This window comes from Pezoporus occidentalis, unplaced genomic scaffold (genome assembly GCF_034315485.1).
Source record: "Pezoporus occidentalis ecotype Australia unplaced genomic scaffold, CSIRO_AGI_Poc_V1 ctg185, whole genome shotgun sequence".
NCBI classification, from domain to species: Eukaryota; Metazoa; Chordata; class Aves; order Psittaciformes; family Psittacidae; genus Pezoporus; species Pezoporus occidentalis.
The window spans coordinates 1,796,615-1,811,343 of record NW_026913693.1 but is presented as its reverse complement, the minus strand read 5'-3'; the positions used below and the strand labels follow the sequence as shown (position 1 = coordinate 1,811,343).

At 40.2% G+C, this 14,729-nt stretch overlaps 1 protein-coding gene across 5 annotated transcripts in view; it reads left to right on the top strand.

Annotated features, from left to right (window-relative positions):
- The window catches only part of LPIN1 (lipin 1), an 82,950-nt gene that overhangs the window by 44,550 nt on the left and 23,671 nt on the right, over positions 1-14,729 (top strand). For 4 of the 5 annotated variants that reach the window (XM_062615886.1, XM_062615890.1, XM_062615889.1 and 1 more), the window contains 7 exons: positions 620-715; positions 3,735-4,069; positions 4,445-4,564; positions 5,791-5,898; positions 9,420-9,549; positions 11,439-11,748; positions 13,242-13,335. In XM_062615886.1, the coding sequence (XP_062471870.1) occupies positions 620-715; positions 3,735-4,069; positions 4,445-4,564; positions 5,791-5,898; positions 9,420-9,549; positions 11,439-11,748; positions 13,242-13,335 (1,193 nt within the window). The remainder of the gene's footprint in view (positions 1-619; positions 716-3,734; positions 4,070-4,444; positions 4,565-5,790; positions 5,899-9,419; positions 9,550-11,438; positions 11,749-13,241; positions 13,336-14,729) is intronic. The other variant, XM_062615888.1, reaches the window with a different exon arrangement.

Below are 14,729 nucleotides of genomic sequence, written 5' to 3'. Positions count from 1 at the left end.
TATAACATTAATATAGATATTTCCAAGCCTCAAAAAAACCAAACCACCAAACAACAAACTTGAGTGAAAATGGAGTTGATGGCAAGAACAGTTACGGGCAAAGAGGGAGATCCTCCTGAGAAGAAGTGGAAATAGTTGGGGCTGTATAGTGGTGAGATAAATGCATGGAAGAAACAGATGCATTAATTGTGTCGAGAATGTAGGACAATTTTTCTTACTTGTGCTTTTCATGGTGCGAAGAGAAGCCTGTTTAATGAATTCAAGAGACAGCATATTAAGAATTTGCATGTGGAAGTACTTCTTACACAATTCAACGTTAAGCTTTGAATTAAAAAAGCAAAAATACTCATGTGGTGAATGAAGCATTCAGACTATAAACTTTCCTGAGTAGAGGAACAAGACAGCAGTGAGCTGAATGAGTAAGGCAACGTTTTGACAATTGATGACCCTGTGAAGTGGTGAGAAAAGAAAGAGAGAGGTTCACTATTTTGCTTATTATAAGGTTTCCTACACTTCCCTGAGAAGCATTTGCCCAGTGACAGTGGTAGGATAGCTGAACGGGATCCGTGTATCTAAAAGAACTTTCTTTTCATATGAGAACGTATTTATTTTCTTCCAGGTTGACATAGAAATTAATGGAGAAGCTGTAGACTTGCACATGAAACTGGGAGACAATGGTGAGGCTTTTTTTGTGCAGGAGATGGATAACAACCAGGTAAGAGTCAAAACTAATTTAAAGTTGTCAAAAACTCAATGCCTGATCTTCAGAGTCACTTTTGAATTTAGGAATTTTTGTTAAAAAATACACTTCTACCCATAGTGTAGTTTCAAAGTTTCTGGACAGTTTTCTGTTGTGGAAATTCAACACTGTGCTCGCATAACTGAAAAATAAGTAACAGTTTATGTGCATGCCACTGTGTGAGCAGAAGTAACATGTACATTGTTCACATGCTTCAGAGGTGTGTACAATGGAGGTTTATATGTCAATGACCTGTTTTTTGCAGAAATCTCTACTTTGAACATAAACACTGGGCAGAATGTCAGTAGAAGTGCACAAGCCCTGTAAACATCTGTGCACACAGTAATTTTGGTACTCACCAAAGACATGTTCATGTGGAATTATATTTGTGAGAATGCGTACTGTTGAGCTGTGTGATTAAATATCAGTCCATATAAGTTGTGGGCTACTCAAAATTAGTGTGACCATATGTCATAAGAAAAGCTTTTTACAGCTGTTTCTTATCAGAGATCCCCAACAAATTTTGTCACCATCCATAGTGGAATGAGTTTTCAAATTCCACATTGAATGCTACAGTAGTTTTAAGTGAGAACTGTGTGCATGTGCAGTACTAATTTCTATATCTTTAGGTTTAAATCTCTGTTAAGCGGTTATTTGGTGACTGAAAATTGCTAAAATTTTTCTTGAGTATCTAGAGATGTATATATATATGACTAAGAGTGTGACCCAGTTATAAACTGCCCTATCATAGAATCATAGAATAATTAGGGTTGGAAAGGACCTTAAGATCATCTAGTTCCAACCCCCCTGCTGTGGGCAGGGACACCTTATGCTAAATCATATCACCCAAGGCCTCGTCCAACCTGGCCTTGAACACTGCCAGGGATGGAGCATTCACAACCTCCCTGGGCAACCCATTCCAGTGCCTCACCACCCTAACAGGATAGAATTTCCTCCTTATATCCAATCTAAACTTCCCCTGTTTAAGTATTAACCCATTACCCCTTGTCCTGTCGCTACAGTCCCTAATGAAGAGTCCCTCCCCAGCATCCCTATAGGCTCCCTTCAGATACTGGAAGGCTGCTATGAGGTCTCCACGCAGCCTTCTCTTCTCCAGGCTGAACAACCCCAACTTCCTCAGCCTGTCTTCATACGGGAGGTGCTCCAGTCCCCTGATCATCCTCGTGGCCCTTCTCTGGACTTGTTCCAACAGTTCCATGTCCTTTTTATGTTGAGTTCACCAGAACTGCACACAATACTGCAGGTGAGGTCTCACGAGAGCAGAGTAGAGGGGCAGGATCACCTCTGTCGACCTGCTGGTCATGCTCCTTTTGATGCAGCCCAGGATACCGTTGGCTTTTTGGGTTGCGAGCGCACACTGCCGGCCCATGTTCATTTTCTCATCAACCAACACCCCCAAGTCCTTCTCTGCAGGGCTGCTCTGAATCTCTTCTCTGCCCAACCTGTAGCTGTGCCTGGGATTGCTCCCACCCAGGTGTAGGACCTTGCACTTGTCATGGTTAAACTTCATGAGGTTGGCATCAGCCCACCTCACAAGCATGTCGAGGTCTCTCTGGATGGCATTCCTTCCCTCCAGGGTATCAACCGAACCACACAGCTTGGTGTCATTGGCAAACTTGCTGAGGGCGCACTCAATCCCACTGTCCATGTCAGCGACGAAGATGTTAAACAAGACCGGTCCCAACACTGATCCCTGAGGGACACCACTCGTTACTGGTCTCCAGCTGGACATTGAGCCATTGACCACAACTATTTGTGTGCGGCCATCCAGCCAGTTCTTTATCCACCGAGTGGTCCATCCATCAAAATTGATGCCTCTCCAATTTAGAGACAAGGATGTTGTGTGGGACAGTATCGAATGCTTTGCACCAGTCCAGGTAGATGACATCAACTGCTCTACCCCTGTCCATCAGTTCTGTAGCCCCATCATAGAAGACCACCTAATTGGTCAGGCAGGATTTCCCCTTAGTGAAGCCATGCTGGCTGTCACCAAGCACCTTGTTTTTCATGTGCCTTAGCATGCCATCCAGGAGAATCTGCTCCAAGATTTTGCCAGGCACAGAGGTGAGACGGACTGGTCTGTAATTCCCCGGGTCATCCATTTTCCCCTTCTTGAAAATGGGGGTTATATTTCCCTTTTTCCAGCTGTTGGGAACTTCACCTGACTGCCATGATTTCTCAAATATGATGGCCAGTGGCTTCGCAACTTCATTTGCCAGCTCCTTCAGGACCCATGGATGGATCTCATCAGGACCCATGGACTTGTGCACGTTCAGATTTTTAAGATGGTCTCGAACCAGTTCCTCTCCTACAGTGGGTGCAAGGTCTTCATTCTCATAGTCCCTGCATCTGCCTTCCAAGACTTGGGTGGTGTAGTCAGAGCCTTTGCCAGTGAAGACCAAGGCAAAGAAGTCATTCAGAACCTCAGCCTTCTCCAAATCCTGTGTAGCCAGTTCTCCCGAGAGCTTCCAGACAGGGCCCATGTTGTCTCTAGTCTGTTTTTTATTTGCTACGTACCTGTAGAATCCCTTCCTGTTATTTTTGACATCCCTAGCCAAGTTTAATTCTAACTGGGCCTTAGCTTTCCTAACCTGGTCCCTGGCTTCCCGAACAAAATCGACTGCTGACTGTTATCTGAGTTATCTGAGTTGTGAAGAATTAGCTTTTACAAAATGTTCAGATTATAAATTAGGATTTTTGTTTCTGCTCTGTATGTAGCATCAGGTGAATAAAAATTCGTGCCATAATGTGGCCAATATGAGATGCTCAGAGGATCCTCTTTATTACAAGTATTGTTCCTGGCTTGTCTTCCATACGCTATAGGATCATACTGAGCATCCAGGTGTCTAATCTTTGTTACTTTTCTGTGGAATAAATCATTTAGATTTTGACAATTGTGAATATATTTTAGAACCATATTTATGACTGGTGGAGGAACTAATATGTTGCATGGTTTGGATTTTTTCTTCCTCAGGAGGTAATTCCTCATCATCTCTCCACATCTCCCATTATGTCTGAGGGAACTGCTTTAATGGAAGCTCAGCTGAAGAGGAACTCCATAGACAGGATAAGAAACCTGGACACCAGTGCATCCTCACAAGTACCACCCCAAGCCCATGGATCCCAGCTTTCTACTGAAACATCTCCAGTCTGTAGCTCTGTGAAAAAACGGAGGAAGAAGAGGAGAAAGTCTACCCATAAAATAGACAGCTTAAAAAGAGAAGACAACGGAGACACATCGGAAGATGAAGACATGTTTCCCATAGAGATTAGCTCAGAGGAGGAAAAAGAACCATTGGACAATTCACGGTATAGCAGTGGAACTGAGCTATGTAATGGAAACCTGATGCTGGGTTAATGTTCCATTCCATGCCTTCCAACAGTAATTTCTCTTTAAGTCGGTACGCATGGCTGATGAGCATGTGTCTATAAGAAAAAGCTTTAGGCTATAAAGCCATTAGGAATGATAGTAACAAAAATAACAAAAATTACATAGAAAACATAAGAACAATCCTCCATCATGCTGTGAACTAAAAGGTGTCAATCAGATAATATTTCTCTATATCCTTTTAGTTCAGGTTATACTGATTCTTCTCTACAGTAGAGGTTTTTTGTTGTCTGAAGTATGTGACAGCTCAGTTATTAAGTATGGGTGTTAAATGTCATGTCTTTCCCTATACCTAGAATCCCTGTTCCAGATGTGTGTGTTGATGATGTATCTGACATGAAGGCTCCTGCAGCTTCTATGTTTTCTCAGTCTTCATCTTACCCTCATTCAGATGGAGAATGGTCACCTCTTCAAAGGTACTTTTTCTGTTAGTACAGTTCTAAATAATCTTCCTCTTTCCATTAACGTCTTATAGGCTAGTGCTATACGAAGTCTTACTAAAAATGTTGGTATCAAACATGGTAAATGTCAACTACTAGATGAATGGTTTCTATATTTGAAATCAGGTAGTGTTCAAAAACTTCGGGTTAGCGTTGTCCTTGGTTCAACAAATGCATATGTACAAATGCAGGCCCATAAATTCTGAAGAATGTTTCTATCTGTTAATGTCGCTGTTTTTGTAGAAATACTATAGAGAGGATGAATATTTTGTGAAATCTGAATCTTTGCCTAATGCACACACCTTGTAAGGACTTCAGTGGATGTCTGTAGTACTTTGGGTGTAATCCTTTTAAGAACTTTCAAGATTGGAGTTGATGTATAAAAATAAGATTTACTTAAATGAGCATGAGCTTTTTGTGTCCTTTTCAAAGCTAATTTATTGAATTGCACAGTTAAATAGACATGTAATCATAGAATCACAGAATTGTTAGGGTTGGAAAGGACCTTAAGATCATCTAGTTCCAACCCCCCTGCCATGGGCAGGGACACCTCCCACTAAACCATGTCACCCAGGGCTCTACATATTACCCAAGTAATATTTACTGTGTGAAAAAAACACATACAGAAATATGCTTATTCTTTCCTGTATGTGTATTTATGTGCTTGTGTATACCTTTGATGTCAGAACAGATCAATTTGGACTGACTTTCTTGTGTCTGCGGAACACTGTCAGAAAGAGACAATTTTTTGCCTAATGTGCACTGAAATCTGTGTGTTTGTGTGCTCCTGCGCACATGTGCTCCACATCCTCCATGCAGACTACTGGAGTGGAGCAATATTTACAAGACATTATTCTAAGAAGCCTAATTTCATTATACTGTCTGTGTATTTGAGGGGCAATGTAATCAGAGCAAGAGCTTAATTGAAATGTTTTGAACTGCATTCTGGAAGAAACTTTCTTCACTGACTATAAAGCTTATTATGATTAGCTTCACCAGTTTGGTGACAGCATATGTCAGTACCCTGCCCCTTTGATGCCTTTTTGAACTGTATGTTCTGTTTGTTTTTAGAGTGCAATATTCTGGATTTTGAAAGCTCTAGATGTAAATTCAGCATTCATGCATAAAGAGCTAAGTGTTAATCAGCACTCATGAATAATGACACCCTGTTTTCCTTTGTACCAACATGCTGTGCTGTCCAGTAAGCCTATAGATTGCACAGGGCAAACCTCTCTTCTCACTGTTCCAGCAGACGGAGGCCTATCTAACTCCTGTCCTCAACAATCTTCTCACTTTTCTCCTCCAGACAGGTAGAACAGTTGTCCTTCCTCTTTTCCTTTTTAAATCCTTTTAACACATTAATAGTATGTGAATTTCATTGAACTTCTGACTGTGCTTATTGCTAACCCAGGCACCTTGAAAGAGACACTGAAAGCCACTTCCTCTGCTTGCTTCCTTGAGGGCATTGACTGGAGGTAAATTACCTTGATGAATCATCTGTTGAGGATGGCCAATATAAAATCAGGCCAATGAAAACGGATTAAAATTGAAGTTGATGAAGATGATTAAAAAGAAGAAAAAGGGAAGAATTTAGCTAGTGAGAACTTACATTCCTGTGAAGACTGGCATTTCTATGTGGCTTTTTACAGTCAGTGTATATTTTAAGGACGTTTTTATTCCATGGCTTTCCTGACTTGTTTGCTTGTGCATAGGTTGCAAAAGTAAAAGCAGAACAAGGACTGGAGATTAAGTGAGCGGTAAGGAGTACAGAACTTGGAGTGGGAGAAGCCCAGTACCAGAAGAGGACTTCTCTTCCTTTGTTCCCTGGTGTGGGGGAGGGGAGGACTTTGCAAGGGGGGAGTATCAGAGTAAAGATGACACAATAGATAAGGCATACTACTTTGCTGTAGTGCAGGATTCCTCTGACTGTAGATTCTCTTCTACAGAGCTGTAAGTGGATGCAGACACTTGTGATGATATCTTAAATTTGAGATATCTCAAGATTCTGCAGCCAGGCCCTTTTTCTCCATTAAGTGAGTTGACAGAAATCACAGCAACTCAGTTGAAAAATTTAAAGTAGGTGTCTGAATATGACCTGTACAATTCTCCATTAATGCTGGGGAAGCTTTGAGTAATATATCAGGCTAAATTGTTCTTTGCTTATCTCAGCAGAAATGCCATACTAGGTGTGTAAGGCTGCATCAAACTGATGCTCTTGAGGTTTTTCCCAGCTTCTGGATCTGCCCTCTTTAACCTGACCATTACCTGATTGATAATGTTGCATTACCAATCAAGGTGAGATCCTGGGACATTCAAGACTGTTCTCCTTAGTGTTTTTCATGGCAGTGTAGGGCAAGTGCACAGGGATGGAGCAGTGATTTGCTCTGGGTGGCTCCATGAGCTTTGCTGTTGTGTTCACTGTCCTGCAGTCTAGATATACAGCTGAAGTGCTGTAGTAATTTGCCTGAGTAAGGTCCTCTGTGTCTGCAACTGTTCTTCTTGATGTGAAGCAGGAAGCCGTACTATGGCCACCTCAAAGGAGCTTCAGAGGTTCTCAGCTGTTGTGACATGTACATAAGTTTCTTTCCTTCTATCTTTTCCCAGTTTATTTGGCCTCAGTCAGGACAGGACTTTTTCTCAGTTCACTCTGCTGCTTTCTCAGGACTCTCTTAGCTTTCAGTGGGAAACACTGCAAAGATCAGCGTGGTTTCCTGTTGCGGAACTGCCAACTACAGGTCAAGTTCTGTATTCTTGACATTGGATTACATTAATTGCAATCATAGTGGTTAAGGAATACATAGGACTGTGACATGAATATTCAGCATTTATGGGATGTGAATCAGATATGCTGATCTGAATGATTGAACTGAAGTTTGCCTTCTTGTGCATTGTGGACAGGAAGGGTGGCTCTCTTTTAATCTGGAATTATCACAGCAATCAGTGGCCAATTTAAGGACAGGGGAATTGCAAGACATAGTTCAGTCCAAGACAAACATGTTGCTGGTGTAAGGAATAGAAAGCCCATTTTTAGTCTGATCCACAGATGCATTTGCAGGATACTCTCACTGGATTACAAATCATGCACAGTCTTGGTGTTCAGACTTTCTGACCCCTAGTGCAAGTATAACATTAATTTGGGATTCAGTTTGACCTAATTGAGTTTAAAAATGCAATGAAAGGAATGGCGTTGTGAGATTTATTAGTCTTCAGTCTTATTTTACTTTGATGGCAATGGTATGAAGTGAACAGCAGCCAAAATAGTCCCAGTGTAGGCGAAGGAGGTGACATCTGGCATTACATATGGAAGCAGAACTTTACAAACAGGAAGAATACAAACAGGACTGTAGTAGACATAACTGGCTACCTGTGTCCATAAACTATAGAGAGTACTGTTGGTGTTCTAGAAAGGTGTAAATTAGAGAGAGTAGGTATGGAGTGTTAAACAACAATGTGGCTTATGAAGAAAAAGGTAAAAGTATTTCTCTGTAATTCCCTTACAGCTCCTATTAGGAGGCCACCAACCCTGTATTAACGTTTGTTGATGGCATAGAAAATTCAGTTTTATGTCCTGGATGATATAAGGAATGAAAATGCTGTAATGTTTTTATATACAAAATAATTTATCCCTGTTTGCCTTTGGCTGCATGTTTGCAGTCTGATTTGCTTGTGGGCCTTCAGATCAAGATGACATTGCAATGATAATTCTAGTCAACCCTGAGGTTGTATTCACATTTATACATTAATCGACAAGGAGAAATCAACTGAAAAGAATTCTAAAGGTCTAACAGTTTGTTACTACTAAATCCTCACTTTTTATTGTAGAGAAAAGTAATATCTGTAGAATGAGAATTAAGATGTCACCATTGTGTTTGTGTCAAAAGTTCAGCAGACAGTGGCATTTTTTCTGCTTTGTTTTGGGACAATGGGTAGTATTTTGGTAGTTAGATGCCTACCCTAATCCTAACTTACTTGTGGCTGTATATACTCAGAACCAATAAAGCAGACATGTGCATGGACCATTGGACAGCCTCTCGCAGCCAGAAACTTCTTCAGGGCCCTCAGGGCGAAACTCTGCCTTGTATTTACATACACACATATGGCATTAAAGGCAGAATAGATAATCAGAATATTATATATAAATAATGATTCACTAATTCAAGGACAAAAGGAAAAATGTGACTTGCTGTCACATTGTTGACTTTACTACATTACATATATGCTACAAACTAATAATTTACTGATTATTAAATATTTTTTATTATGTAGTCAGCAAAGCAAACAGTTAAACTTTTTTGAACTGGAAGAACTCAAATTCTTTGTACAGCTCTGCTGCTCTAGAGGTTTCTCTATAAACCTACATTCAAGGCTAGAACTGAGCAATTTAGTAGAAAGAAGTAATCAGCTGGATTCGTTAGACTAATTTATTACTTAATCAGGTTAAAATGTCTTGCTGATGCGAGTAATTTCTGCACTTCCCATCCATTATAACAGTACTAACATCTATTCATCTGCTGCTGCTGGTACCATCCCTGTACTTTTTTCCACACAAAACCCTCCTGAAATGTTCAAGTCCAGTGGTTCTGTCTTATCTCTTTCAGCTTCTCAAATCCTGCTTCTGTGACAGCACTTAATAAAAAATGGATGAGACCTCTGAATGCCAGTCTGAGAGGATCCTGAACTGTTTAAACTGTCTTTCCATGCTTTCACGCTTAAGTTGGCTAATGGCTATTTAGATCTCCAGTGCTTTGTGTTAGGGATATCAGTTTGGAAAGTGCTTAATGTGTTGTGGTTACTTTTGGTTTTGTAATATTTTTTGTTTGGTTTTCTTCAGCCCATCAGGTTCACGCCCTCCTACTCCTAAAAGTGACTCAGAATTAGTCAGTAAACCTATGGACAGAAGTGGGCTGAAGAATAATCCCCACATGCACTGGGCATGGGGAGAGCTACCCCAGGCTGCAAAGGTATCCAATGTAATTTAATTCCGGCTAGCATCTCTTGGGCACATGGACTTATTCTGTTGCAGACTACTAAAGAGGGAGTGGATCCTGTTTTTACCGAAAATTGTCGTGTTTTATATAAGAAAGAGAATTGCATCTTGCTCCTTAGGAGGTACAGGAAAGTACCCTCTGCTGGGTATATTATCAATACCCATGATACATGGTAAAAAATGACTCTGAGACCTAATCTTGTAAAAGTTAGAAGCTTAAATAACATATAAAATCAAAACAAATGTCCTTTGGTAAATCACTGAAATTCATAAATGATCTTAGATAGAAATTAGTGCTTGGTGTTAGCAGTGTGATTCACAAAAATTGAAATTGGTTGTTTTCAGTACATAAGCATCCAGAAACACTTACAGTTCTGTGTCAGTGCATGCCCAGGCATGCTGTTCTTTTGGCTCAGTTGACTGGCTTGGTGCCTGTCTTCTCCCTGAAGCCATTTGGCTCAGTTAGGTGGCAGGATCTGCAGTGTGCCAGCAGCATTGTCTCCCATGTTGCACAGTAGCCATGTGTAGCTGTGTACACTGCAGGTCAGTCAGGTATTGACCAGCTGCATATGACAGCTGTGGAGTCAGAGCTTTCATAGATGAAAGGGGTGACTTAGGGGTTATGCTTGCCTCAGGGTATGAGAAACAAAGGTCAGTAGCATACTGCAGCTACGGGGCAGGGATGGTGCAGAATTTGGCCTCTTCTTCTCAAAGCTGGCTTCTCTGCAGAAAGGCCTGTAGGAGTGCTGGGGTCAGGAACAGTATAAAGAAACAAAATTGCTGCTTTGCAGGCCAGGGAAGTGGGTATCCTCTTCAGAAAGAAGACTGCATTCTGGTGGTGCCACCAGAAGTGTAATGGTGCTATTATATTTATCTTTAATTCACTGTTGTTAGCTAGTGACAAAAGAAGGGATGGAAATCCAGAATTCTTAATTCCTTCAGAAAACTTCTGGCCTCTTCTTTAGTAGGCCATAGATGAGCTACTTCATCACCTCTGTGTTATTCTCCTCCTCATGTATGTTAGAAAATTGGGAGCTATTTTCTGTAAGTAGAGAACTAATTCAAGTGCACAGGTCCAGGCAGGAATTTCAAATTGGCATTTCCAGTCTATAATTTAGGGTTTCCTGTTATTAGATTTAGGCGTTTCGTTTTTATCCTAGTCACACAGCCTAGTGTGTATAGCAAATCTTACTCTTGGAAGCTTTTCCCTCTGCAGTCCCTGCCTATGTCCCTAGCCAATCTATTCAGAATTGATCTGACCTTACCTGAATTGAGAGTTATGCTTTGGACAGTCTTAATATTTGTGTAAGAGTTTGTTTGCTATCATGTGAACATTATAGCAGCTATACAGCTGCTGCTGTCGGGGTTCAGCTTTCCTCTGTAAGAACTCCTCCTGTCCCACACTGAGAGAAGATTTGGAATTGTTCCTGTGAAGTGATCTTAAAGTCTGAATCTGGGCTATAGATGAATGACAGTGTCTGGTCCCTGGGAGCATCCTGATTGTGTATGAACTGCAGTCTGCACTTCCTTCTTACGCTTGTCAGGGTTACCTTCTGGAGAAAAGCTAGGATTTCTGCAGGAAGGAGGGCAGGGTAGGAGCTATGATATGCTCCCAGGCAGGTGAGGACAGTAAAGCACATTGCAGAGCAAGTCTTTCTTGGCCCCAAGATACAGATGAATTTTGAGTAGCAAATACACAGCAGAGAGGCATTTTGTACACTGTAGTCTCCACCTCAGTGGTAGCTTTCTGCTGTAGTTGCTTACCTTGAGAATCTGATCTCACTGAAGTGATCAGAACAGATTAAACTCTGGCTGTTGCATTTAATAGCTTTTCTTTATAGCAGTCTTTGTTTTTCCTCACAGGCCAGTCCTCTGCTCAAAGCAAAGGAACCCAGTGTGGTGGATGTAAATCCCTCTGAAAGCACTCACTTTCGGGTCATCCAGAGTTCTCCTATAGAGGAGTTTAACACTGAGTCTCCTCTACCTGCTCTTAGACAAGCAGATGCAGCAACTGCTGCTGAAAGTGAGCCCTTACCAGCTGAGACAAATAAGCCAGAGACAGAGTCTCCAGGAGCAGCTGTACAACCATTGCCTGCCAATGAGGAAATAAAACAAGCTACAGCTTGCTCAACCCAACCAGCTGGCAAGACAGATTCTCCATCCAGAAAAAAAGGTAAAGGTCTTGATTCTTCACTTTTATATGTATGATTTAATCTTTAAATTTCATGGTGATAAAGTATTTCATTGCCATTTAAATTAATCTGTGCCCTGAAGGCATTTTCACATCTGGAAAACTGTAAACTTCCAAACCTGAGCTGTGCAGCCTTCTTTTCACAGGAGCCATGTAGTAAGGCACAAGATTCTTCTTGGTTTGGGATTTTTGGCAGCTCTGTGCACATGAGCAAGACTTACAAAACTTGTTCCAAATTCATCCACACTGATTCAGAGTTTTCAGGTTTTGGTACAAGCAAACTGGAGAGCTGGTTCACCTGCTCTGACTACTTTCTGAGTTGTTATGCGTTTCTGGAAATTGTGGAACCTCTGTGCTCTGGTACAGAGTGGTAGTGTGTCCTTTGTACAAACCGCAGATTTGCCACAGAATAAGGTGCTTTCGTTTTACATGAGCAATTTCAGTTCTTTGTAGTGCATCTTCTGTTCTGAATTTGTGAAATATAACTCTGTCTGCTTTCCTACTTCTTAATTTCTGGGCTTTATATCCATGCTATTGTATAATAAGTGTTACAATCATCACATGAAATTTATTTACTTACAGATGTGTTTTAGAGCTCTGATAATTCTGTAATTATGTAAAGCCTATTTAAGCTTGGTTTATGTAGCTGATTTTAATCAGTAGACATACAGGTTTCTTAACCACTTCCCCATGTGTTCCACTATCTTTGAGGATAAAAAAATTACAATGTTACTCTGCTGTTTGGCCTTTACATAACTTCTTTTTCTGATTTCTTTGCTGATGTTTGATGTTGGTAACTGGGACAGGGAGAAGTCATGGGTTTTAGAATGAATTCCAAGTTAGGTTTTGGCCTTACAACAGTTACTTGTCTAGATGAACCAGCAACAAGAGGACAGCAATGACTGTCTGTTGGTACTAATTAAAGACACGGGAGGGTTGTCTTGTCCCTTACAGTGGTGCATGTACACACACATCAGATGTATGTGCTAAACTGTGAGTTGTCTCCATAACAAGCCAGTTACAGTGTATTAGTGACTATAGTATAGTCTGTTGTGTTATTTCCCTTTGCAAGAGGGCATTGAAGATTAGTTCTGGAAGACTAAAGGCTCTGATTGCCTTACTGTGGTAATAGGCCTATGCAAATGCTTTTCCTTTGCTGCTTTCCTACAGTGACCCCTGACTTCTAATTCCCACTTGTTTTGCCTTGGACAGAGAGGCTTCAGCATATCTCAGAACTTGTCCTCTGTTATAAAAAAGAAAAAAAAAATATATATGTTGGACAAAATCCAAACAATATATATGAGCAACTTGTTTTGAAATTTTTGGCAGTACCATTTTATACAAATATAGTTCACAAACTGTTATAATTTGTTTGGTTTCTCAATCTTAAAATGAATAGTTAAACAGTAATAACAGTTCTGGCTTGTTGTTAATAAAATGATCATTAATAGGCTTATATGTGCTGTCCCTTACAGACAAACGAAGCCGGCATCTTGGTGCTGATGGTGTCTATTTAGATGACCTCACCGACATGGATCCAGAAGTTGCTGCACTTTATTTCCCCAAGAAGTATAAGTCCTTTGCTTATATTTTGACTATTTAAAGAACTCTTGTCACCTTCCAGATTCATTGCTAACCAGATAAGACCTTTTTTCAAAGTTGTCGTGGTTTAAACCCAGTCAGGTAACTCGTTCAGGTAATTCGTGCTGAACCCAGGACAAAAGTCCAAGTAGACATGAAGGCAGAAGGGAAATAAAACTCTGCAGAGAAGAATATTAGAGTTTTTGAAAGGTTCTGCATTTGAGCCTGAGAAGTGTGCTTGAAACTGATTTTCTATTTTGATCAGTTAAGCATAATATGTTGATTGTGGATTGTTACGTGATATACACTGATGTTTCTGAGTGTTACTCACATGCCCTGGGAGAACAATTGGCCTTGGGATATATTTATCCCCATGTCCTTCCTTATTACCATGAGGAACATACTTTACTATTAATAGTATTAGCACCAAATTACTGCTTTAGTGTTATTATACAGTGGGTGATCACCTATAAATATGAATGTTACAAAATAATTTTTGGAAGGTGCATAACAGATCTATTTATGCAAGTATTGCACCCTGAAAATAAAATAATTTCCAACTTGTTCTGATCTTTATTAGAGCCTCTTATAATATTTATAGTCCTCTTTCCACATCATACTCCAGTCATTTCACTAAAAGTCATTGAGGAGCAACTGGAGTAGCTTGCATATTTTATTTTTCACTCTTGCTTGCTTAAACTCAGCTGTTGTGATATTAGCACTTTAATAAAATTGAGGAAGATAGTAATATGGAGAAAAAAGTTGGATTGAAAGTTCCTTTTTCAAATGTATTCATATAAATCTGGAGTGGAAAGCAGAATTTGATGAGCCTGCACTTTGTAATAATGATCTCATCTATCTGCAGTTTTTAAGTGGGTACAATGATTTATTGTTTCTCAGTTTTTTTTATCCTAGTAGTTTATATGCAGAGTATTTTATTTGTATATACATGACATAAATACACAAGCAGATGCATCTTTTGTTTTGGATTTAGCTATCAGTTTGTATAATTAATATAAATAAAATAATAAACTAATAGGTTTATTCTTGTGCCTGGGTGGGAATAGTTCTAGTATAAACTCTGCTTATAGTAGCAAGCATTATATAGTCTACTAAGATCTTACAGTTTATTGCCTTATTTTTCCTGTCTCTTGTGCATATGTGAAGCTATAATTATACATGCTTAGTCTGGACAAGTAAGAAGAAGCAATCTAATGTTTGAGGGCACATGAGGCCTATACTACTTTTATGGTAAAACCAAGCAAATTTCTTTAGGTTCTTCCTCTTTCCCCCTTCCCCCCCTCCCCCAACTGTGTGTTAGATGTAAAAGGTGCTTGCTGAAGGGAATGAATTTGGGAATGAATACGTGAAAATTGAATTCC